This window comes from Limanda limanda, chromosome 8, assembly GCF_963576545.1.
Source record: "Limanda limanda chromosome 8, fLimLim1.1, whole genome shotgun sequence".
Taxonomy (NCBI): Eukaryota; Metazoa; Chordata; class Actinopteri; order Pleuronectiformes; family Pleuronectidae; genus Limanda; species Limanda limanda.
Window position 1 is genome coordinate 11,594,151 of NC_083643.1, and position 25,499 is coordinate 11,619,649.

The window sequence follows — 25,499 nt, forward strand, 5'->3', positions numbered from 1 at the left end:
GATGCTATTGTGAACGTGAGACTGATGGCTGACTGAGCCTAGTCTCTGACAGCTGTTCATGAAGCTGTTTTTAGGAAAAAATTAAATTTGCATTTAAATTCTCACTTAGTACGAAGCAAGCACGCAAGAAGTCCTACCTTCAGAAAACAGGCAGTAGCCTACAGTACATCACTTAGAGCAAGATGGAGATCATTAAAGGAAAACGAGACAATAATGAGTCAAATAAAGAGCAGCTTGCAGGATTGAATGAATGTAAAAGCTTCAGTCATCCAAAAGGCTGCTGCGCCAGCTGTGCTGAAAAAAATGTAAAAAAATAATAATTTCCTGGCAACTAAACCTGTTTTTCTTGGGGCCAGAAACACAAAGGTGCTGAGAGAAGATGTGATGTGTCACCCAAGACCTTCACAAATGCCTTCAATTCAAATTCCTGTGCCAGTGATCACTCAAGCATCAACTTCCTTTAACCCAATGCATTCCCAAAGATGGAAACACGTGCAGACCAAAAATGAGAAAGCCCAGATCAACTGCACAGGATATAAACAGCAAATGTAAGAGAATGAAGACGATGATGAGAATGGAAAGACTAAGGAGAAAGTGGAGAAAGAAAAAAGAAGAACTAATGAAGGGGCGTGCATTTAATTTAAATACATAAACGTGGCTCAGATATCTATCTCATTCTTCTCTGAGAGGAAAAGATCTGCAGTTGTCATGCAAACCACAGAGCGTGATCACATATCACTGAGTTAATATGGCTGATGGCCCAGACCAGATGCTGTCACTGACATATCCTAAAGGAAAACTTGGATCTCGACGATAGAGACTTGAAGTGCAACCTGCCAGGTAGGGCTAAATATAACCCCCATGCTGTTGGCTGCTGGTGACCTTCTATCAAAATACTTTTTATAAAGAGCAGAAGTGAAACTGGGGCTGTTAGAGGGTTATGAAAAACATGGTATTTTGTGTAGACATTCATTTCCCCCAGCGGATGAATCCCATCATCTCTGGTGACACCCTGACTTTTCCTCCAGCGCCACCACGTGTTTGACAGTTTAGTTTTTTGAAAAGGCCTGGCAACTATTGGAAAGATTTCCATAAGATATGATACAGACATTCATGTTCCCTATAGAGTGAAATGAAACAGCTCAGCCCCTGATGGACAAAGATTGATTTTACTTGATATTTTGGTTTAAGACCAAATTAACAGCAGCCTGGACTGTATTTTTTTTAGCATACAAACAGGCTGAATGATGATGTTAACATGGAGGGCTGGGGAATGTGGCCAAAAATATTAAATCAAAAATCAACAGGACAAATGTCACATTACTTCAAGTTCAAAGAGCGATCGTAGCTCCAGAGTGAAGGTTGTTGTTTTAAAATTCTTCTTCATGGGCAGAGAAACACTTGCTACACAGCAAAACATATTACAAATCTGAGGTGAAACATTAAAACCCATTATGTGTTATACCTCCTCACCATGCGTGTACAATGAATAAGAAATATATTGATATATATCGAGCATTTATTATATTGTCTGATGAAAAATAAATGGTGATAGTTGCTATTTTTCATCGCCCGGCCCTATAAGCTAAGTAAAGGATATACCTGCCTAAAATGAAAACGTTAGCAATGTCATTATAAGCATATTACACAAGGAGCTCTCTTGACCAAATCAACTCCTGCATTCAAATTCAGAATTGATATTTTGAGGATTGTTGAAATTTATTTTACTTTTGAAGATTTTGAAGCTGGTCAAATTAATAAATTCGAATATTGTGTCCATAGCATGTAGATATTTATTTAATTTTATTTTGGTTAGTGAACCCGAACCCAAACAGAGCCTGAAGCAACAGCAAGTTGTTGCACTGAAACACAAAATAAGTCATCACAGAGAAGCACAGCTGATGGAAAACTGGCTTCTGAAGATCCCTGACTGTGGTGAAAACTGATCTTTGCTCTGCCAAAATTAAGCTGAAATACTTTGGAGAAGGGTTTGTGACATGACAGCAGCAGTGTGTGTGTGTGTGTGTGCGTGCTTGTGTGTAAGTGTGTAGAGAGAGAGTGAGAGACTGAAAACCAGTTTGTGCAGAGCTGAGTGGTGTTATTGGGATTCCTGTCACACTGCAGCCCTTTACTGGAGAGACGGAGGGAGAGGAAAAAAAGAGGGGAGGAAAATTGAAGAGAGGGAGATTGAAAGGGGTAAGTGACAGAGACGTGAGGCAGAGGAGTGCAGAGGGGAGAACGGAGGAGGGAGAACATTGAAGAGATGGAGACCAGAGGAGAGCTACAGAACCTATTGATTCAGATCTTGCTCTGGTGAATCACATCACAACCTGATTTGCCAACTGAGGGCGGCGACAGAATAAGAGATGTGTGATCAACCTCACTGTAATACTCTGATCCCACTGAGCCAACACAGGAAATCTCTTAATCATGTGACTGACATCAGCGCTCGACTCTCGTTGATCAAATTCATGTTCTTGTTTTTTTGGCATCTGAAACATAATGTTTGGACACTTAAGATTTTCTTTCAAGTAAATTTGCTTCCCTTGTTTCAAACCTTGAAAAACAAAACCACTGACATTCTATGGTCTTTTGTCAACAAATTCTTTGAAAAGACCGAAAAACAATGAAGTGATCTGACTAATCTGTCGTGTTTGTGAAGCTAGAGTCTGATCTACTTCCTTTCTCTGTGTCATAGACCACCTTCGGCATCTAAAAACACATAAATGAGTCATTGAATTCCACGAAGAACCATCCTGCTGCTGCGAATCACCACAGCAATCATCTGGGACCCTGTTAGAGCCCCGATGATAAATCTGAAAACCCATGAAATGATGAACAGGTTAGAAAATAATAAAAACAATTTCTGCTGCACAAAATACCATATTTTTCAGACTACTTTTATAGATTTACCTCTCGAGGCCTCTAAAATCAGTCAAGTTCAACAATTCTGGGAAAAGAAAATCACTTTGATGAACAGGCAGAATGTGATGAGGCTTTTTCACCGTCTTAACTTAACAGCAGCTTAAAGTATTCTGCAAAAAATGCATTTTGTACTCCTGTTTGCGAAGCGGCTGGAAAGTATTTCGATTTCCTTCTATTTTAATTACAAAGCTCTATATTCTAGACTCCTTTTAATACGAATTTTCAGTTGGACAAATTGGCTCAAAGCTGAACGCAACAAAAAGGGGAGGGAAACACAAAGTAGAAAGAAACACGCTAACACATTGTTGGTTGTTTCGCAGTATTTGTTGACAATTAGACAAATCTATTGCAACTGTTATTTTTAAACACAAGAAAAAAAGGTTTAATTCTGGTGTGATGAGTTCTGCAGCACATATTAGTGTACGAGTTTAAGTTAAGTGCGATGTAATAAAGAATGTGCTAATTAGATGAAGAAGAGACAGCAACAGTTTATATTGACTGTAACCTCATTGCATTCCTCTTAGCACATGAAGCAAACCTATCAATAGGAAGGAAAAACTAGAAACCTGCAAAGTTAAAACTTAAGTATCACGTCTATTCTTTCTCTGTTTCAAAACCGGTCCTCCTCCCCATCGTGTGGTGAACAGTGCGATCGGTGGCAAGACGAACAAACATCTCAAACAACAGTATTTTTGTGCTGTTTTTCTCGCGAAGAGAAAACATTGTGGAGCAGCAAGTCAGCAGCAGACAACACAGGTACTCAAACAACAGGAAACGCAGACACGGCACACACCCACAAAGGTTGAAAAAGACAAGCTCGGCTCAGATGAACACGCACCGAAGCTCAGAAGACAAAAGAGCAAACATGCAAACGGGTCGTTCAGACTCACCGTCTTCCCTGCATTCTTCTGGTGGCTTCGCTTTCTTAGCGAGCCGAGGATCAAGCCACGATGTTGTTTTGGTGTTGTGACTGAAGGAGGGGAAGAAGAAAGGGACGTGTACATGAACGAGACAATAAAGGGAGAGGTGCAAAGGAAGGTCACACAGAGAGTGACGGTGAGGGTAAGAGAAAGAGATGAGAGCAAAGTAACACTCATGACCCGAGCATGTGCATGTGTGTGCAGGGGCAAAGATAAACTAGGGGATATCCAAGGGAAACTAAAATGGTCATTAATCCACTAATTAGCCCTCAGCCACTAATTAGTAAGGGTGAGAGGAGAGGGCAATAGTTGGCAGGGTTGTGCATTTGTGTGTGTGTGTATGTGTGTGTGTGTGTGATTAGCAGTATTGAGTTACATCAACTATTCAATAGAACTACAAAGTTCACACAACCAGCAGTATGTAAAGCGTTGCACATTTTGTGAGGTGCATCAAATTTTTTCAACCCCTTTATTATTATTTTTAGAAATTTTCCTTATCACGTTATAAATAAAGACTTTACCTCATGTTACAGACACAAACATGAAGGAGCATGCTGTTTCTGGAGGGTACCTTGCAACCCTTGTATTGCAATAAAAAACGATAGATTTATATAACTCTATTTTCTCTTACTCTATGAAGTAGACCTCCCCCTTCTCAGTGTAGGCCATCTCCCAGTTGTCAGGCAGAGGACCGAGCTCTTCCTCATCTGCATCTATGACTTTGATGGGGGATTTGGAAGGAGATTTTGGAGCCTCTTCTTCTTCTTCTTCCTCTTCTTCTTCTTCTTCGGTGGGGGGCTCAGCGGAGGCTGGGGCCTGGTTGGAGACCTCAACAGCAACCTCCCCAGAGGCATCTGTGCTCTTGTCCTCGTGTTCACTGGACTCTGGATTGTGCACACGCACGCACACGCAGGCACACACACAGAGTTATTCTCAAATTCACTCTACACACACATGCAGACCTGGATGCACACGACACACGCCATGCATGATGAGTCAGAGCCGAGCCACTGCAGAGCTATGAACCCCCAGGAGAGAGAGAGCGAGGAAGAGGAGAGCGAGAGGGGAGCGATTGGGGTCTGAGGACAATGAGTATGAGGAGAAAACAACATGGAGATGTCAGAAATGGAGAAACAGGGAAAGACATTGACTTCAGGGGTCAGAGACTGAGTCAGAAACACAGGGAAAGTTTCTTTTTTTTGAGTGAGCAGAAGAGCTGGTGGCATGTAAGTCAGAGGATGGGGAGCATATGATGAAGGAGAGTGGAGCACATGAAAGGGCAATATGTGCCTACAATATCTACAGTCTTAAAGGGAATGTTAGATGGAGGAGAGTCAGTTCTATTTCATAATACTTATTAGATATCTGGGTCTATATCTCTCTCTAGACTTGTTAAAATTTGTTGCCGAATCTCACTGGAAACTTCAGGTAGAGTCAGGAGGTCATATTTATCCAGGCACTGTTTAAAATGAGAGAGGAAGCACTTTTCCAGTGTTTCTTAATCAATCCTTTTTTTCCTGTGACCAGCTAAAATGTCTTAGTCTTGATTTGAATCTTTCATGCATCAAATTACAGATACTTATAACAACTGATATCTGGTTGATCTTGTTGGAATTAATATGGGGTAGGGCACTAAATAATATAAATTATAATGGAAATATACTTTTCTGCAATTTTAGCAATAAAACAAAAGTCCCAATTGTGCTGAAATAGTGCTTATGCATTGTGCAAGGTATAACATATAATTGATCCACCTCAGATTTGTAAAATGTGGAAAAGTTTAAAACCACAAGCTTCACTCAGGAGCCAAACTCTGTCTTAAAGTTTAGAAGAAATAATAATGTGACATTTATCGTGATAACCATCAACATTCACAGTTTTTTAAAAAATCTTTTTTAAGCATATTTGGCTAAATCTTGTCAGAGAACAGGGGGTGAAATATGACAAGACTAGAAAGAGAGATAGGGGTAAGGAGATGAAAGAGGAGAGGGCAGAAGTGACAGGACCACAGAGGCAGGGGAAGAATCCAGGGATTTGAGAAGGAAGAGGATGGTAGAGGAGAGTGGAGGAGAGTTGTGGTATTAATAGAAACAAGGACAAAGGCCAGTGGCAGGAGAGCAAAGACAGCAGGAGAGACAGAAATGAGAGGACAGAGAGACGATAGCTGGAGCTACAATGAGACTATGGACAGCGATCAGGGTGGAGGTGTTAAGGCATCTTTATACATTCTGTTACATAAGCTTATTGGAACATTTGCCCTTCTCACTTATGATTGTTAATGTCTGTAATGACTAGTCAGGGTACAGTTTGATGTCAGATCTGCACCGGCTGAACGATACACTCTGCAGATATGAAACAGGACTGATGGCTAAAACAGACTCTTGATCTATCCTGAAGGGACAATAAAAATATGAAAGTGAGAGTTGCTATTACAACTGGCTTGTTTCTCTGGTTTTACTCAATCATACCAGTGAGACAGTCATAAATAACTCAGGGGGCAGTCAAAGGCTTCAAACCAGATTGTCTCCGCACCGAAATATGATATAATAAAATGCCTTCATGGTCAGGGCACTTGTGAAACTCAGTTTGGATTTAATTTGAGTCAGTAGCAGATGGAAAATTTGCAATAAAGGCATCTAAAACAGGATATTGATGTTTCTTTCCCTCTCTCTCTCCTGCGACAGTACCTGGTGTGATGGCCACCCCGTTGCCATTGACTATCGGGCTCTCCTCTTCCTCCTCCTCGGGCGGCTCCAGGCTGGCGCGTTGCTCCATGTTGCTGACTGACTGGTTCCTCTTCCTCTTGCCCTGGGCGCTGGGCCGGGCTCCGGGCAGCAGGGCCTCACTCACATTCAGAGGAGGGGCTGCAGGGGACGGCTCGGCTGGAGGTTTCGGTGTGCCGTAGAAGTTATCTGAGGGCAGAGAGGCACGGCAGGGTTTGTGTCAGTGGCCATATGTATGACTACCTCAGGTGATATAATGCACCGTCTGTTAAGCAGAGCAGAGGTCCACCGCCTGAGGGCAACACGCCGTTTGAACAGATGATTTTATAATGTAAGATAGAACACAGCAGGAACTGTATTTGACTACAATACTTTTAATAAATCTGGAAAATGTTGTGGATTTGCATGCTGGCTGATGTCTGAAAAATGAATTAGCATTAGCTCTGGCTAACAGTTGAGCTAGCTCTTAGGACAGATCTGCCTGCCAGAAAAAAAACTCTAAGGAGCTGAACTCCCATTGGGATCCAGACTTTCATTTTTACATCATGAGCCACTTATATTTAAGATGCCAGATACTAATGCTTTATCAAAAAATGACAACTTATTCTCATTTCATACTGAAATCTTTTTCACCTTCCAGTCTCACCCTACTTAAACAGAGGTGGAAATAAGGGTCATCACATTACACGGTGGATTTCTTTTAAAGAAATAGATAAAAAGAAAACATATAACACAGCGAGGGAGTAAAAAAGTCAAGGCGCCTCATGGAAGTCTATGCAATCAATGATTTCAATCAATGCGTGTTTTTCATCATCCGTCCTATATGTCCTTCTTTTATAAGCAGCCACCTCTCTGACTCTGTGTTCCAGGCCTGAAAAGGAGACGCTGCAGGTTTCTTCAAGTTCATTTACTGTTCAATCGCTGCTGTATGTCCTTCCAGTCTTCAGCTTACAGCTCACAGTTTTCTAAAATACCACATTTAAAATACGGTACAAACTGTAAACCTGTGATACCCACAATGTAAAAGTAAATTGACTGCATTTATATAGAGCTATAGAGCTTCTTCTACCTCTCATCATTGACAAAGACACATCGACATGACCTGAAACACACACACAGCCGAAACCCAAAGTAGTGACTATTCATTCAAAAATGTCTTATCTTGCTGTATATCCTCAGCTACCATTCAGCAGGCTACAGAAGCTTTATTCTACAGAGGATATACCAAGGTATGGTCCAGCCTTTTTCAGTCTGCTTCAGGTTTCAGTTTTTTGTAAAGTGCAGTAGTTTGCCATGTTTGGTCCAATATGACATATTAACACTTTCTCCTCATGTGTCCTGAAACATTGTTTCTCTGTGCAACCTTGGAAGAAGATCTCTGTGTTTAACCACCTGTTGTTAAATAAGAGGAACATAATGCTTAGACTCTGAAGTATTTTGGACATGAGATGGTTATGGTGTTAACCGTGTTGTCATAATAGACAAATCCAAATTAAGTTCCAGTAAAACAGACTAAATTTCTTTGGTACATTTCCGGTTGAATTAGATTAACTGACTCATGAGGTCACTGGCCCTCAAAGCCCAAACCAGCTGCCTGTTTATCTTAATGAAGATGACTCTTCCGAAACTGCATCTGTTGCTTTGGACAGACACGGGACAGTATGTTTAGAGGGAGATTATTATACAGCTAGCTGGAGGAATACCATATTAGTTAGAGGTGGAGTTTCAATAATGGCCAATTGCTTTTCCTCAGCAGGAGGAGTTTTTCCGTCTCCTGAGAGAAAATAAAATAGTTGGTGCAGAGTCCTAAAATGCAGGACCCCAAAAATAAATACAGAAATGCCTCCAAGGACAAGCACTGTCCCTGTTTAAGCTGAATTAATGATTTGGAAGTTGAGACAAACCCTGCAGTGTGGTTTCTCTGCCTAATGATGCACACAAACCCACTTTAACATAATGATAGCTGCTCAGTCAGGCTACAACTACAGTGTCTTAGAAAAATACATGTCTCCATTATTACGTGTGTTACATATAGTTTTTGTTTTAATAAAGTGTTTAAGTGTTTAATGTTTTTCAGTAGTTTACAATTTCACAGTCTTTTGATAAGACTCGGGAGCCATCTTGTCTGCTGTATGACTGGGCATCATTGGGAATCTCACCCAATGTAATGATGGTTTGGAAAAGTTAAGAAAAGTTAATAACAGAACCACGAGGAGAAAACAGACCTGGAAATACAGATATAAGTTTACCACTCTCTGTTTGACACTGACTGACACCGAAGCTTCGGAAATGTCATGGCTTTCTACAAGTTCTAATTTTCCAGCTGTGCTAAATATACATTTTTGACTCTGCATATTTGCTCTTAAACCATAATATAGCCCTGCTTTTATTTGAAATTTAAATAAGACCCTCACTGTCGGGGAAATATTTCGTGATTAAATATTAAGTGTGAGTGAGAGGCAGAGATGCCTTATTTTATAATCCTTCCAAATGGAGAGGAGTGGGGGTTTCACAAAGAGGAAGCGGGGGACAGGGGCGATGGGAGGAGACCAACAGCAAGAGGGAAGGAGGCAGCGATGAAGGACAAAAGAGGGATCAGCCGCACAGAGACCACAGACATCAGATTACTTCCATCGCAGCAGGAGGCGGAGAGATTTTAAGGAAGGCTCCACTGCAGCCAACACTTCGTCAAGAAGCCCAGTCACCCTGCTGCCCACCAAACAGAACTGTCACGTCCTGACAAAAATATAAATGTTCACACACAGGCACATATGAACGATGATTAAAGTATGAAACTGCATAGGTAGGGAGCACCCACCTATAAAAGCTTAAGTACAACCTGAAGAGATGCTTTGCAGAATATAAAGCATGAAGATATACGTTTAGGACAAGGTTCCTCTTTATGAACCAAACTGGTTTGTAACACGCAATATCTGCCTTCAGTTGTGACTCATCACAAACCTGAGTGATACATACACACAGAACATCCACACGTGTACACTACAATTACCTTGAAAAGTTTCCTGATGATACTTCATGTCTGATTTCCTTCAATGCCTTTTCTGATCCTTTTCCGTTCTTATCTCTCGTCTCTTATTTCTTCCTCTCTACTCTCTCTCGTTTTTTTTCTAATGTGAATTTCAAAAGGAGTTACTGCACCTACAATGCAGCCACCCAGAAAGTGACAGCTTCCCCCAGTGGGAATAAGTAAGCTCTGCGAAACATACACGGTAAACACGCAAGACACACAATTATAAATTGAACGTATAAAAAAAAAGGAACACACACATATGCGTACATGTGCCTGTACCCCCCTAGACACACACACACACACACACACACACACACACACACACACACACACACACACACACACACACACACACACACACACACACACACACACACATACAGTACTTTGTGTGTGAGTGCGTTCAGCTGCACAAGCTCACAACATTTGCTACTGGGCAAATGAACCAGCAAATCCCCCATGTGTAGATGTATCCCTGACATCGTAGCAAAGCAGATGCAGACTTAACATGACTCGGAAATGGCATTCATCCAGCTTCCACGTGCACTCACATGTACACACAGACACACAATCACAAATTTAAGTAGTCAGTCTGCCTTTGAGGGAGCTGTCGTACACGAATCCCTGCAGGAGACTCATTTTGTGTACCTAAGCTGTGTGTGGGAACATCACCTGACACACCTGATCCATCAAAGATATTTACATTCTAGCACGAGACGCCGGATTCATTTCAGAAAAAAGTCAAATGACTCCAACGAAACCTGTTCCCAGTAGCACACAACGTGTCCTGCCCAGTGGCCACAGTGCTCCCACAGCTCACCTTCATAGGTTCCACTCTCTAGCAGGGCTCCACTTTGCTCCAGTTCCATAAAACGCTCCACGCTCACGAAGTTGTAGTCCACCCCCGGCACCTCCCCCTCCTTAGGCTGCCTGGTGGTACCTGCAAAATGAGAAAGAGAGAGAGAGAGAGAGAGAGAGAGAGGGTGGGAGAGAGGAAGAGAGAGAGAGGTCATCAGAGCCAAACAGGGCACTTGAGAAGAAAAGGCAGGAAGGCAGATAAAGAGCCCAGAAAAAAGGACTGGACAGAAAAAGACGGCATATTTGAGGCTACAAAGTGTATGAGAGGAAGTGGGAGGGGAAAGGAAATGGAACAGAAGAGGCTGAGTGAAGAGTCATCGCTTGTGATAGCCAAATCCATTCACACAATTGAGTGTGAGTGACAGTGTGAGATGGAGGGAGACAGCTATAGAGGAGAAGGGGAAGCATGCTCAAACAGCCAGCCGCCATCATTCAGTCCCTCTACGAGCCAATCCGGTGCCGCTTTAGTCACGAGTGAGTCAATATGACACTTTAACCAACTATAACTCAAACCTCTGTATGCGGCTCACGATACCGTGCCGACCGGATTATTGTCGAAAAACAACAGGAAAGCAGAGGCACCACATTACCATGCAGCAATTACAGCCTTCCTACATCAACGCTCTGGAGATCTCCATCAGCACTGCAGCGTCGAGGCTCGGCTCGGTGATTGCAGCGATGGGAGTGTCGAGTTTAATGAGGTGCCGTGTTTGTGTCTCTGCCAAGTGGATTTTTCATCCCAGGCTCAGTCAAGTCCGCCCGAGTCGATACCCGCTCTACATTGATCATGCCTGAAAACAGTCATTGGCCCGGTGCTCTTCCCAGAACTCGGGCCCACCTGGTAAAATCTAAGTCAGATTAATGCAGACAGAGCAGCGCAGGTGCCAGACTTTCAGATCTGGATGAAGTGTAAGATTTGAGCTCCAATGGTTCAGGAGTACAAAGAGGGGATGAGCAGTTCTGACAAGGTTATGACGGGTCAAAAAAACAGTTCCCCTTACATTCTGCATTTAAATTCCATATATTCAGTAGAGTTTTCTGACCATGTTTGACACCTAAGTACAAATTGTTTCATGTTAACTGCGGACTTATACTCTTATGACAAAAGGAGTACCGTGAAGAGGAATTCAGTATATACAAGAGTATATAATTTTCTTATGAATAAAATAGCATCATAATTGGAGTGTGAGCTGTGAGAGTGGTGGACGTTTGGACACACACGCACACGCACACTCACACACACACACACAAACACACACACACACACACACACACACACACACACACACACACACACACACACACACACACACAGGTTAGTCATCCTATGAAGAGCTGTACCTCCAACTCCTCTCCAGAGTGTGATATCTTAATCATTAGATCTGTATTGATTGTCTGTCAACACTTCGCTCCTGCAGTGCATCTACTGAACTTTCTCGACTGTATTTACTTTACCCATGGGAGCAGAGATGAGAGCTGAGCAACACACAAAGAGCAAGGTAGTGACATCGCACCATCCGGCACCTATAGTCCATCTATAAGGCTGTTCAGTGCTGCCATACTGTGTACAGAGGGGTGTTTGTCTGCACTTTATCTCTGCCTGTCCCCTGACATGTGTGTTCAGCCATGTGTTTGTCTTTGTGGCTTCAAATGGCGATAAAGTGCCCACTGCCAACAGTAATCTCATCACGCAGCTGATCACAGCTCAGTGGGACAGAGTGAATCCTCGACACTGCAGGTATGAGTGTGTGTGTGTGTGTTTCAGTGTGTCCCATCAGTGTTTGATGTACTCTGGTCCAAACTCTAAACCAGTTGAATACATTAGGAGCACTTGTAATGTTTACATAGTGGGGTTGCTTTTTATTTTGCAATGATTCGAATCCGATGCATTACAGATACAGATGAAGTAACAGTTAGTATCACACGATTCACCACATGTGATGCAGTGTGAGCCAACATGTGTTGATTAGTGCACAATGGGATTCAATGTGACACAATACAAATACAATTTAGATCTTTCGCAGCTCAAAATATGTTTCATTATTTCATCATTTGTTTCTCTTGTACAGCAACTCAGTAAACCAATTAAACCAGTGCTTTTTTCCATGTTTACGGTTTTACAACCTCCCACATTTGACAGTTAAACAACGCACGGATCCTCAGCGCTAACGATGAGACATATGGTGCAATACGCCGTAACTGCCGCCGATTGACAGATGTGCTGTGCTTTCGACAGGTAAGCTAACTCAGCAGTTAGCAGAATTTTACGGTTCTATAGCAGACTTGTCGAACTGTCTCGTGTCACTCGAAAAACTTCTGATTCGTAACATTTCAGTGAAACGTGCAGCTCTTCCTCCTCCGAGACAATCTGTGACTCGCATGAAACAGATTTGACGAATATTTGCCTCTGACAGCTGCAGAGACGAGAGACCATCCTTCATCTGAACGTAAAAAGCCATAGATAAAGCATTGAGTGGAATAAGTACCAGTCCCTGCTTGCAAATATCAATAAGCTATTATATAAATGCAGATTAGAAATATAGATGCATAAAATTTAAAAAGAGCTAGAGTGTTAGCAAGAGTTAGAACCATCTCAGTAATAACCGGTAGCCTGGATGTTTGATGCAGGAAGTATTAATATATGAATACAAACAAACAATGTCAAACCTCAGCCCTGTATGACTGTAACACAATTAGTTGCTTCAAATAAGTGGCTTTAAGTCAATCAATATTTCTTTTAAATAGCTGTAGGTTGTTACTCATTTTGTCTGGCTCCTGTATAATGTAAAATAAAATAAAAGAGTTGCCAATAGGAATCATTTTGACCATTTTAGGACATATTGATTTTATTCCCTGGTATTTTATGAGGCTGCAGTTTATGTGCTTATGTACTGGATTGCATTATATCATAAGATAAAATATCTTCCCCACCCCCATTAGTTGACTCACCATCCCTCCTCTGACTCAGACTGTGCAAAGATTCAACTTGACATGTGCTCAAGAAAGACAGTGAAAGGATGTTTGATCATGTTGACCACCCAGTGCTCAAAGAAAAAGTCTACACAAGCTTCACAGACCAGTAGGATGAGACCCACTCCAAGAACTACACCGCACGGGAAACTTAAAAATCATCTTGAAGGAGACTGTCCATTGTGTGCAGATCTACTCTGAATACCGCAGCAGCCCAGTCAGCCAGGCGGGGCCGGTCGCCTTCCACTGGGTACAGCTATTGATCTGTAAGATCAGAGTGAAATTATTCTGCTGCCCACACCAGAGTAGGCAGCCTGTTGGAATACTGATGACGTGCCGATGGCCTTCTCCCACAGCTTCCTTCACTGGACACACCAGTCGAGCAGCGAGGGAGAGAGAGCGAGCGAGAGAGAGAGAGAGAGAGCGTCTTGGATCTGAGCTGAGAATATTGATCGATTATCTGGCCTTGAGATAGGAAGAGAGTCTGAATGTTCCTCTTTTCTTCCTTCCTTTTCACACATTTCTACTCAGAGCCATTTAACACATTACTTGTTTTTCTTCCCTGCTCTCTGCTCTTCCTCTTCCCTCAAGCAACACAACTTAATAACTGTGAAGTCGACCTTCTTATTAAAATGAACACTGTTCCCAGAAAAATCCATTCTCTGCTACTGCTGCCCCTGATGCTGCCTTTGTCTATCTTCATGCTATCTTTACCCATACACCAACTCCCTTTTTATTCCTTTTTCTTATCCCTGAAAACTCCGGTAGAAACCAAAACTGACCCTAAAAGAAATTCTATCTATAATTGATCCTCGTGGATGAAGGCTGAAATGTCTCCAGCTCAGTTCAGGGGAGATTTCTCTTTATACTTTTCATACATAGCCACAAAAGCTCAGTTGTAGAGCTTTAATAAATGAGCTGAACAAAGCAGGACAAGCTGCAGGTGCTGAAATAAAAAAGTAGCAGCAGACTGTGAGCGGAGGCAGTGACACTTCCCCTGAGCCAAAACCAAGGCTGCTGTTGATTATTGATTGAACATCGTGCTCTCGCTAATAAAGGATAAAGTCGGCTGTGAACCAAAATGGACTTTGCATTACAATCGGCCGGTGTAGCCAAACCTCTCAGAGGTGACGCTGCGAGTATGGGTATGAGCGCCATAGAGATTTATGGCTTAAATGACTTAAAGCTATAATAGCGTAGTAAAGCTTCAGAGCTGCCACTTTAGGGGGTGAAGGCATTCTCTAGCTCGAACCATGACGGCCGGGCACTACAGAATATTTTAACATTAGTGGAAGTGCAGGAGAGAGAGAGAGAGAGAGAGAGAGAGAGAGAGAGAAAGAGAAAAGAGAGATTACGCCGAAACATAACAAGGAAAGTCCATTTGGCACTAAAGCCAAAATAGCTTAGATACTGAAATAACTCAGACGATAAGAGGACAAATACCTTTGCTGAATAATAGAGTGGCAGAAGAGTGGCAAGGAGAAAAAAAAACAGTGAGAGAGAGAGAGAGAGAGAGAGAGAGAGAGAGAGAGAGAGAGAGAGAGAGAGAGAGAGAGAGAGAGAGAGAGAGAGAGAGAGAGAGAGAGAGAGAGAGAGAGAGAGAGAGAGAGAGGGAAAAGGAGTGATTGGTTAGCCTCGCTGTGCATCCACAGCAGCCTGCGACTGAGCTGGATACCGGGCACGTGTTCTCATACACATGTTTGTGTAATGAGACAGGAAATCACCAAGAGGGAGCAGCAGAGCGGGGGAGACTCTGAGCTAAAAATAGACTATCGATGGACTGATTATCATAATAAAGGGTGGGGGAAGGTGGTCAATTACAATCTCAGTTTGAGTTTGTGTGGGAACGCTGAGATATGGGGGGGGCTATAGGTATGATTGTGTCCTTCGAAGTTCTGAGACAAATTGTTGGAGAGAGAAAATACTCCTGCAGCATTTGCAACTGAGCGGTAACTGGACAGAGCAACAAACCTGGACTGGACACATGGTCCCACCTGAGCCTCCAGCTCTTAATCACAATGTGCACAGACATGCATTGTGTTTGTCTCTCGAACCCCTCATGGATTCAGCACATCATCCATCAGAGCCATCAGGCTGCTGTGGGAGTTGGAGGGAATTTGTTACCCGGAGCCAGGTAACACCAAATCTAACGGCAACTAAAAATAATCTGTAAAAAAGGTGAACAGGCGTGATGCTCCTTCACATTAATCCACCCGGGGATTATTGTGAGACTGTGAAAGAGAGGATTCAAACATGCAGGTACCGGTGTGTTAGCTCACCTCTCCTCTGAGCCTGATACAAGTCCAACCTCACCTGATAGTGCTGCATGAGTCTAATGCAAACCCTTTCATTTAATTTGAGACATGTTGCTATTTGCATGTTACGATCCCAAAGGTTCTAACTATTTTCCATATTTTCTAAAAGCTGTGTGTAAAACGATGCATTAAAAAATTGTTTACCCATGAAAGTATATCCATGTGGGACTATAAAGGCAACATTGGATTTTGAGATAGAGCCCTGTAGCCTCGCCAAATGAAAAAATACCGAGACGCTGTCCTTAAAAAACGAAACGTGTTTACCCAGAATCCTTTTCAGCAAACACGGCAACACGGCGGCATGAGAGCACAGAGGAATGTGAAGCCTGTTGTTTCCAGCACAATACCCACACGTACACTGCTGCTTTCTTATTCACTTACTGTCTCCTTCTCGCATCTGTCTATCTATCCATCTGTCTTACTCTCTTGTCTTCTCAAATTGCCTTCCACCATTAGTCCTTCTCTTTCTCTCATTCCACTCATTTCCAATTTACCTCATCGCTCTTCCGTCCATTTGTTTCCCTACCGGTAGCCTCTGTATCCCCATTACTCTCTCTGTCTTTTTTAATCCGCTCCCTCTTCCCCTCGTTATCCCGCTCTTTCCTTTTGTCTCTCCGTCAAGCTCTGTCTCGCTTTGGTCTCTTTCACTGTCACTGTTCACCCCCCCCTCTCGCCTTTTCCTTCTTTCCCCGGCTGGCAGATGTGACGTGTGACAGCAGGTCTATAGGAGAGGTTTGATTGAGCACGCACACACACACACAGACACATCCTTATTTACACTACAAAGCCTACGCTACAGATGCAGCCGCGCAACATAGCAACAGTCTGACAGGAGCGTCTGCTGCCACGACAACACGTCAGCGCCTGGCAACGCAGCTTTGCCATGGCAACAAGCCGCAACGTCTACATTTGCTTTACAGAAACAATATTTATGTCAGATATGACACGGTGCCGTTGTGCATACACAGCCGTTTTGCTTGTTACAGTCACCGAGGTGCTCGGCTCAAGCTCTTCTTGGCTCCGCTGAGCTGCAGGTCTGTGCCGCTCGCTGTCTCGCACTTCATCAATCAATTACTGTCACAGCCTGGCCGCTGAGAGCTCACACCTGGTTACCTGAGAGGAATTCAGCTGGTGTTAAAGCGGGAGGGGTAAACTGAAGACAGCAGCCGCTGGTTGGGTGGACTGAGGGACCTGGACGTCTCCTCTCCGGGGTGAATCCCTGGTTGGGGCTGGACGGAGCTCTGCCCCCACAGATTCAGTCTATTTTCAGTCAGCAGGGAAAAAGTGTGTGTGGGATGGAGGAGAGATTGGACTACTCGCTCGGTTACAGATACGTCCAGTGGGATAGTTAAAAGACAGATTGCTGCAAGACAGTGGCGGTACGGTGGTTAGCTACAATGCATCACAGCAGGAGGTTTCTGGGTAATATGGGTTAATCCGGAGAGTTATCTGGATTCTGCTAATTGGCGGTAGAAGTGAGTAGGAGCGTGTAGTGTGTGTTTCAGCCTTGTGATTGCACAGCAACTTGTCCTGAGTGTCTCTCGCTACCATACCCTGCAACCCTTAAGGATAGTGGACGGATGGGTGGATGTTGTAACTGCCTACAAAAGTAATTACAACAAGAACCAATAAATATAAGCTTTAAAAGCTAATAGAGCTGAGATGAGATCTGGTCAATGTTTGTATACAAAGCTTGTATCTAGTTGTTGTATAGCCTGTGTAATGCCAGGGTCCATTAATTGATATTTGATTGGTTTAGTTTGGAAGCTTCATACAAGAGGACAGCCAGGCTCTGTCCAAGGAAAACTAAATCTGCCCTGGAGACATTGGCAGGTAGATTTTCTCCCGTTTGTCCTTATGGCTCCTGATCACAGCTCCATATTTACTGTAGTATATTTACATATTTACCGTATCTTTTCTGTAAGAGTGGAATCAATCTTCTCATCCGACTCCAGATAAGAAGGAAAATTATGGTATTTCCCAAAAATTTGAAACTGTTTCCTTAACATCTATCAATCATCAACCTAATACAGGTACAGAATGAATCCTGTCTGTTACCCTGAGCACCAGAGACAAGTAGTCATTACTCATTCTTTAATCAAGTGCTGGATTGATTAGCTGATAGACAGGAAAATAATCAGTGACAGTTCTGAAAATCGGTTGTAATCATTTCAGTCATTTATCAACAAAACATGTTGAGCATATTCTCTTCTCTGTGCAGGATGGGTTTTGAAAATTAGGGGAAAGTATTGACAAAAAACAATGGGAATTTATATTGCCATTGGAAATAATCATTTCACTCCTACTTTGTTTAGATTGAAATTATGTTTTTGTCAATTATTTTACTTTCTAAGACATTGTTATTGCACAGCTGTTTGGGTGGAGACAGTAATATGCACCTGAGAATTTGAGATTATCTTTTTTAATGAAAAGAGGATGTTGTAGAAATCTCTGCAAAGTAATGAACCGAGCTCTGACAAATGCAATCTGGTGCCAGCATGACAACTGTTATTGTGTTAGAAATGTTTTTAAACTCTACCAGACGACACTTAAATTGAACTATATTGAAAAGGCCCATCTCACTATTTCTGTTGAATATATCTTCTATATATATACAGTGTGGTCGTTATGGTATATCTGTATATATAAACATACATGTTTGGACATTTTGGACAGACAACTCATAATTACAATGGATTTCTGTGAACATGAGCTTGTCATAACAACCTGCTTTTGTAAAGAAGGAACTTTCAACGGCCACAGCAAAGGAATCAAATCTCAAGAAAGAAGGCAACATTAATTTCCTTCAAAAAGGGACCTGTACCTCGTCAAGAGATATTCCTCATAAGATATCTGTCAGGTTCACTAGCAGCTCCAAAGACATCTGTCTCGCCCAGTGAACGGTGTCTGGTGGAGCTGGTGTCTGGGTGACATTGAGAAATTACACTTCAGTACCGAGGTGTTTCCTCTGGTGATGGAAATCAGCCCTGATAGGCTGAAAAGCACCTTTATTAGTCTGCAGGGCTGACTGACACAAGACGACACTGCGCCTCTTGATGATTCACACACAGACGATGGGTGAGGAGGGTGAGGTGATGAAGAGGTAAAACTACAGACACGAGCACAAGTATAGAAAGCATCACAAAAAACTCATTAAGTGATTTGCTGCTGAGTGAGAGGATTGAGCTGAGGAGCGCAAAAAGAGATAGCACCTGTCCAGAGCTTAGAACGTCGAGCACTTTGCAAACATCACCAATTCATTAATCAGGTTTAATATTTGCTATTTTCATTTAATACAATTCATGTCATTCCCTCGCAGTTTCTTTCATCTGTGGAACAACCTTAATCCAATGTGCCAATCAAACTGCAGGGGGCACAGAAGCACATCAAAGCATGTCAGCCCTTTAACAAGCCAGCAGGCAAATCACCCCGTTAAGGAGAAGGTCCCTAGGGGATGAAGTCTATCTCTCTCACACACACACAACACACACACACAGATGCAAGGACACACAAACACGACAAGGTGGGGTCTGTTACTATGTTATTATCAGTTCAAACTATTAAATGTTAAAGCAAAAACAGAATAATCAATGCAACAGTGTGAAAAAACATAAACATGGATGTAAATCCATACATTGTTTATGTGCGCACACACACACCCAGTCTATAGATTCAATCTTCCACTGAAACAGACACAAGAAATTAATTTCATCTTTATCCCCTCTTCCAACTTCACTATTACCATGATGACAAACATCCTGAAATAACCATCATCACTTGTCTTCCTCGCCGTTTGCCTTATCCCCATTAGACACAGAACCAAATAAGAGTTAAGGCTTCCTCACATTCATGTATGCAACTCCAAAGAAGATGAATCAGTTTGCAAACTCCCAACAGAATTCATACTAACATCAATGTGTTCCAACAAAACGCCCCAAAACTCAAACCTATATTCTCGGTTCAATTTCAGAACAAAATTTTGGCTGCAACAATCACATATTTTTTTCTTCAGCCAAACAAATGGAAAAAATAAATCAGATGGAGTTGGGAGAGTTTGGTGACTACACACTGGGACAGATTCCTCAAATCGTCACAGAGGAACAGACTCAAGGTTTCTATCAAGAAGCAGATTTTGTGCCTTTGTATTTACGGTGCCACAAAATGATCCCAAAACAGTGACAAAACAGGAATCACACAGGAATAATGATAAAACTAATTAAATGTATTGTAACCTTATAATAAAAACCCAGCTTTGTAACAGCACTACATTGGCAACCATGAGTAAAAACTGTAATAAAATAATATTATAAAAGTGTGAATACAAACAGCGTATCTGTGTAGAGAGATGATGGGATGTTTACCAACAAATACAGTCACTACGCAAATGTTTTAAAATGATTAAATTAAATAAATATAATCATTTTAAGTTAAGTCTTGTTACCAGCAGCATCTCCGTTTCAAAACTAATTCGCTTCATATCTTAACAAATAAAATTCCAGTGAAACGTTTGAACTACAAAGCACAACGAAGCAATGAAGAAAGTCCGTTATCACAAAGACAACCTGGTAATTGCAGATTGACCAGTCACAGCGGATCTAGATGAAAATCTTCTCGGGTGTTAAGGGACTTTATTTCTTTTCACTATCAATAAAAAATGGGAAATCATTTTGTGGAAGAGTGACCCAACAGGAAATTGAGTTTTAAACTACACATCGGGCAGGAAGAGAGATTGGCTGCTAGAAAAAGATTACACACACGCTGAGTGATGCTGGCTGGGGAAAACCAAAATGGAATATACATGAGCCTTTAAACTATTTATTGTATCAATATATTTTTTGAACTGAATGTGTTTTCTATTTGCACTGTCAAATACAGAGTGTGCGCCGTTCTATATGTAATGCAAAGATGGTTGAACAAAACAACAATCTTCTAAACATAAAATGTGATTTACCTCTTCATAGACATGTCCATACAGTGCAGTAAGTATCACTACCTGTGGAGGTTTATGTTTTGTTGAGAATAAAGCTTTTTACATGCTTGACACTTATATGTTTACATTATTCAAGTCTTTTTTCCCATCTCGAGCTGTGGTGGTGCAGAGAGCAGTATCAAGCATTTTGTTCCAGGAAAGTGCTTTTTACATCGGCATAAATTCTGCATTAACTGGAGTTTACATTAAAATTTCCTGCACGCATCAGGATTAGGGTGTCAACTTCCATATAATTCCTCACATCACCATGATGGCTATCTCCGTTATCAGTATCAGCAGGGGCCATCATCCCTATCGTCGTCACCAGCCTCTACACCCTGGCCGTGTTCCTCCACAGCTTTTTTTTATCTTCTCCTCCTCTGAAGTCTCCAGTGGAGGTTTCCCTGCCAGAGGCTGCGAAGCTGCGGGACAGCATGCGTCCAGAGGAGCGGATGTGAAGTGACAGAAGCGGCATGTACACTATTTATAGGCTATCTGAGTAGAGAAACGTGCTGCTCACTGTTGAAGCTATTTATAGAGCCTTTTACTGATGCCTCTGAGTAGAATGGAGGAGAGGAGATGGTTCTCTGGGGAATGACTTACGAGGCTCCCTCATATCTTCTTCTCCTCCCATTCAGTGCACGTCCGTCCTTGGACTCACGCGCCTCTGCTCAGCTCATCCCTCCGTCCTCTTCCCATCCTCTCACATCGACTCTCGCCTTCTCAATTTTGCTCCTCTGTCCGCTCTCTTCTTCCCCCCACACCTCTCCCCTGCTGATCTCCTCCTCCTCACCACCTCTCTTCCTCTATTTTTTTCCACCTTCTTTTAAAGGCTCTTTGCTCATGTCCGCATTCATCATCTCCCCTCTCTGTTTACTACACCCCCTCCTCTCCGTTTCTCCCATATATTTTCCTGATGTTCTCACTTCTTCGTCTCGTTTTACTGCCTTACACTCATTTCAAACAGCCCCTCACACTATGCAAACAGTAAACCTCCAACAACTCTTCTCCAGGTTCCTCAACAGCAAGTGCTCCTGCAAAAGGCTCAGACTCATTTTCTGAAGTGGTAGAGTGATCCGTGAAAATGAATTGAAACAGTGCCACACATTTCTACTGAGAAGTATATTAGACTATCAGTAGCAACTGCATCTAATGTTTCAACCTGAAAACTGAGATTGATCGCCCATTTCCCCCCAAGTTCTCACTTCCTCTGCCTTTTATTTTTCATCTGCTTGACATTTTGTGAAACCACTCATCAACTCTTGCACAACCTCTTATATATATCAACCTGTGAGTGAGTGTTGCTCCCTTACATAGTGCAAATATGTGTCTATGTGAGTGTTCTTTAAGTGGAAGTCGTGTTAGCATTGGGCATGTGTGCGTGTTGAAGTGTGAACGCATGTGGAAAACAAACCGGCAAACAAGTAAACACACAGATTAAACACAGCAGAGAGCCTGCAGGCAACGATGTGAAAAAGGTTATTAATATCAGGCGGAAAAATTATCACATTGAATTCACTAGATTTTTGGGGGAGAATAGCAAGACCTTGAGCGGGATGATGTAACAGGATGCAGGAGTTGATGTCAGCATGTGAGCCTTCTAGCTGTATGAACACACACGCTCACACACCTCCTCCCACGTCCTTCAGTGTGACAGCATGTTGTGATGCAGAGTGGCGTCTGCTTGTCAAGCTGACAGACTCGCTCTGACAGCACGGTCAGACCGCTGCAGACACGGGAGAAAAACACTAATTTTATACCGCTCCGAGCCACAACAACAAACTGGCTGCCAGGCACGAGCAGCGCGGCGCTCGGGACCATCGTCCATGATTTCTAACTGTCTGATGCTGTGTCACTCTTAAGGTGGAGCAGGGCGTGCTCCTGTGCATCTGCAAATGTATATGAAACGTCCTCGTGTTCAGATGACCTGCTGACCAAAGACGAATTAAAAGCAGATTGGTGAAATTCTGTAATATCACAAATGTATTTAAATAAATTAAAATATTCAGCCTATGATTCAAAGCTGCAATGCAGGGGGTCTGTGAGTTGGAATTTCTATAATCTTCATTACACGGCATCAGCTTTGTGAAGTGATAGCCAGTTAATTATGGGGATGTCATTACCACTCACACGTCACACAGAATAACCGTCTTTCTATTCTCACAAAAGGGCTGGAAGTGATTTTAAAAATGGTGAAGAAACTATGGGTCCTGCTTCCAAAAGGGGCCTGTGCCGCCCTTCGGCCTGGACAGGGCTGAAGTGTGTGAGGACCTGCAGTGTTGAACCTCAGCCAGTCCCCATCACCTCAGCTGTCACCCTGTCAGTCCACTTTTCGCTGCACTATTACACAGCCAACAGGCCTAGAGGGGTATAAAAGGAGAGAGGGAAGCAGGGTGGGCTATCTGGAGGTAAAACTGAAAGGCAGAGGAAATGTGACAGAGGGAGCCGGTGACCAAAAGCAATCAGAGAGGGAAAGAAGGAGGGAGATGCAGGGGGAACATGAGGGAGAGCAAAGCATGAAAGCAAAGAGATAAAGTGGTGGGAGGGAGGGAGGAGAGGAAAAAGAGGGAGAGAGAGGCTCAGGGACTGTGCAGCTGTGGAAGTGAATTAAACAATCACTTCTGTGTCAGCAGCTCAACACACCGGCAGAGACTTCCAGTAGAGTCGAAGTGCTCGGCCGACGCAAAAACTATCAATGACGTCAAGAGGAAGCTCGGTCTTCTAATGATTCTGTATCCGAAATCTGTCTGTTGACAAATAAACAAACGGCCGGCTCGTTCATCTTTACACCCAGACAACATAACCGAGGTTATTACACAGGATCCTAAAACGTCAAATCAGAGAGCACTGATCCACATGCTGCATGAAAGCAGTCACATCTGTAGTCTGCAGAGTCAAGCATCACAGTGGCTCCAGTCTCCAGAGAAGCTGATTCACGAGCCGCTCCGGGTATTGACAGCAGGCGGAGCTGCCGGGGACGACATCCCATCCATGTTAATCGCGGCAATGACATCGTCCCGGCAACAGGTACATTGATCGCACAATATTCAATCCACATCCACATGCTACCAACAGGAATGATGTGTCTGTTGCAGGATTTGTGTGTCCAGCTTGTCCAGTTTCTCACATACAGACAAAACAACCTTCTTCCTAATGTCCAATAGATTAACCTGGTATTATTGTTGTGCACCGATCAAAAGCTGGTATCTGCTTTAATGGTAACAATGCTGATCGGTGTATATCTGCGTGTGTGTTGTGCATGTCGAGCGTGTGCTGAAGGGGGCAGGGCGTCACGGCAACGCAAGCCTCGAGACAAGAGGGTGGTTGCCGTGGAAACCTCAGGCTGAGAGCTCGGCAGACGGACGATAGAGGGAGAAGAAGGAGCGATAGACGGAGAAAGAGCATGTGTGATGAAAAAATACGAGAGGCAATGTCCCGAGGGTGAGGAGGAAAAAACTAATACAGAAAAAGAGAAGGAAATAGAGCCGGAGGAGGAGGGAGGAGAAAACGATATCTTAAAAAAAAAAGAGATAAAGACAATGAAAAACTACACACACACGGCGAGGCAGATGGAGAGGAGGAAAGGATAAGACACGGCGAGGCGGAGGAGAGGCATGAAGGAGGGATGGAGGCCAGAAGGAAGGGGCCATGGTGCACTCACAGGGAACGGTGCGGAGGTAGAGGTTGTCTCTGATGATCTGCTGGTGGTCGTGGTCCACTGAGCCCTTGGAGAAGCGCAGGTTGAGGTAGTGCCGCAAATCCTTGTCAACCACTCCCCCTGGACACAATGACAGGAAGAGAGATGTTACAGCTTGCTTTCATTTCGTTGGAGTGATCTCCAAACATATCACTGGTCGTATGGATCAAGATCTTGAGCACTGTTCATTCATTGATAATTCATGATGCCTGTGACTGTATTGGAAACAACCAGAAGATGCACTCAAACATTGCTCAAACCCACATAGATTTCTACTGGGCATCCCAAAAAGGTTCCAATGATACCGACCGTCTTACAACGAAATCTGGGCAAATCCTTTCAGGAGGAATCAAGAACACTTTATAATGATGGAATGGTGCAGCTTCAAAAGATTTCCTTCATCCTAAGTCTCAATATTTTTCTCAGCAGGTGCAAACTTTGTCTAGCTTCAACAAAGCTGATACAGAATGAATTATATTAGAAACTAGCAGGTGGTGAAGGCTGAAATTGAAGATGATTTTTGAAAACCTTCAGAAATAAAAGGTGAAAATGAATGTTCAGGGTATTACTGAAAAAAACGTATTCTGTGTTTTAATATGATGTTAAAATGGTTGAAACACGTTGAAAGCTCTCACCGATTTTCACACCAAAGTCAAACAGCAACAGTGATTATACACACTGACATTAATAAACACACACACACACACACACACACACACACACACACACACACACACACACACACACACACACACACACATACACACACATATCATGGTAATTGTGTAAACCAGTGATACCCTTGGGGCTAAATGTGCGGTGTCAGCAGGTTGGGTGACAAAGAGCTACAGAGGACAGAAGCTCACACCACTTCTTCTCTGTGTGTGTGGCTGTAGAAGCCGTCTACCTTCTCGTTTGAGTCATTTACCTGAAACACAAGTGTGTGAAACTTAAGTGCAGGCAGAAGCCAAACGAACAGCGGGCCAACCTATCTGTGCTGCACACACACACACACTGTATGATAATGTCCATGAATAGTTTCTCCTCCCTTCATTTCAAATCAAAGAAGCGAAGGAGGATGAGAGGAGGAG

General features: G+C 42.9%; 1 protein-coding gene across 1 annotated transcript in view; it reads right to left on the reverse strand.

Annotated features, from left to right (window-relative positions):
* The window catches only part of LOC133009248 (membrane-associated guanylate kinase, WW and PDZ domain-containing protein 2-like), a 69,768-nt gene that overhangs the window by 25,306 nt on the left and 18,963 nt on the right, over window positions 1-25,499 (reverse strand). The window contains exons 2-6 of the mRNA XM_061076688.1: window positions 24,373-24,489; window positions 10,420-10,539; window positions 6,533-6,757; window positions 4,477-4,729; window positions 3,816-3,895 (exon numbers count right to left, since the gene is read on the reverse strand). Of these exons, the coding sequence (XP_060932671.1) occupies window positions 3,816-3,895; window positions 4,477-4,729; window positions 6,533-6,757; window positions 10,420-10,539; window positions 24,373-24,489 (795 nt within the window). The remainder of the gene's footprint in view (window positions 1-3,815; window positions 3,896-4,476; window positions 4,730-6,532; window positions 6,758-10,419; window positions 10,540-24,372; window positions 24,490-25,499) is intronic.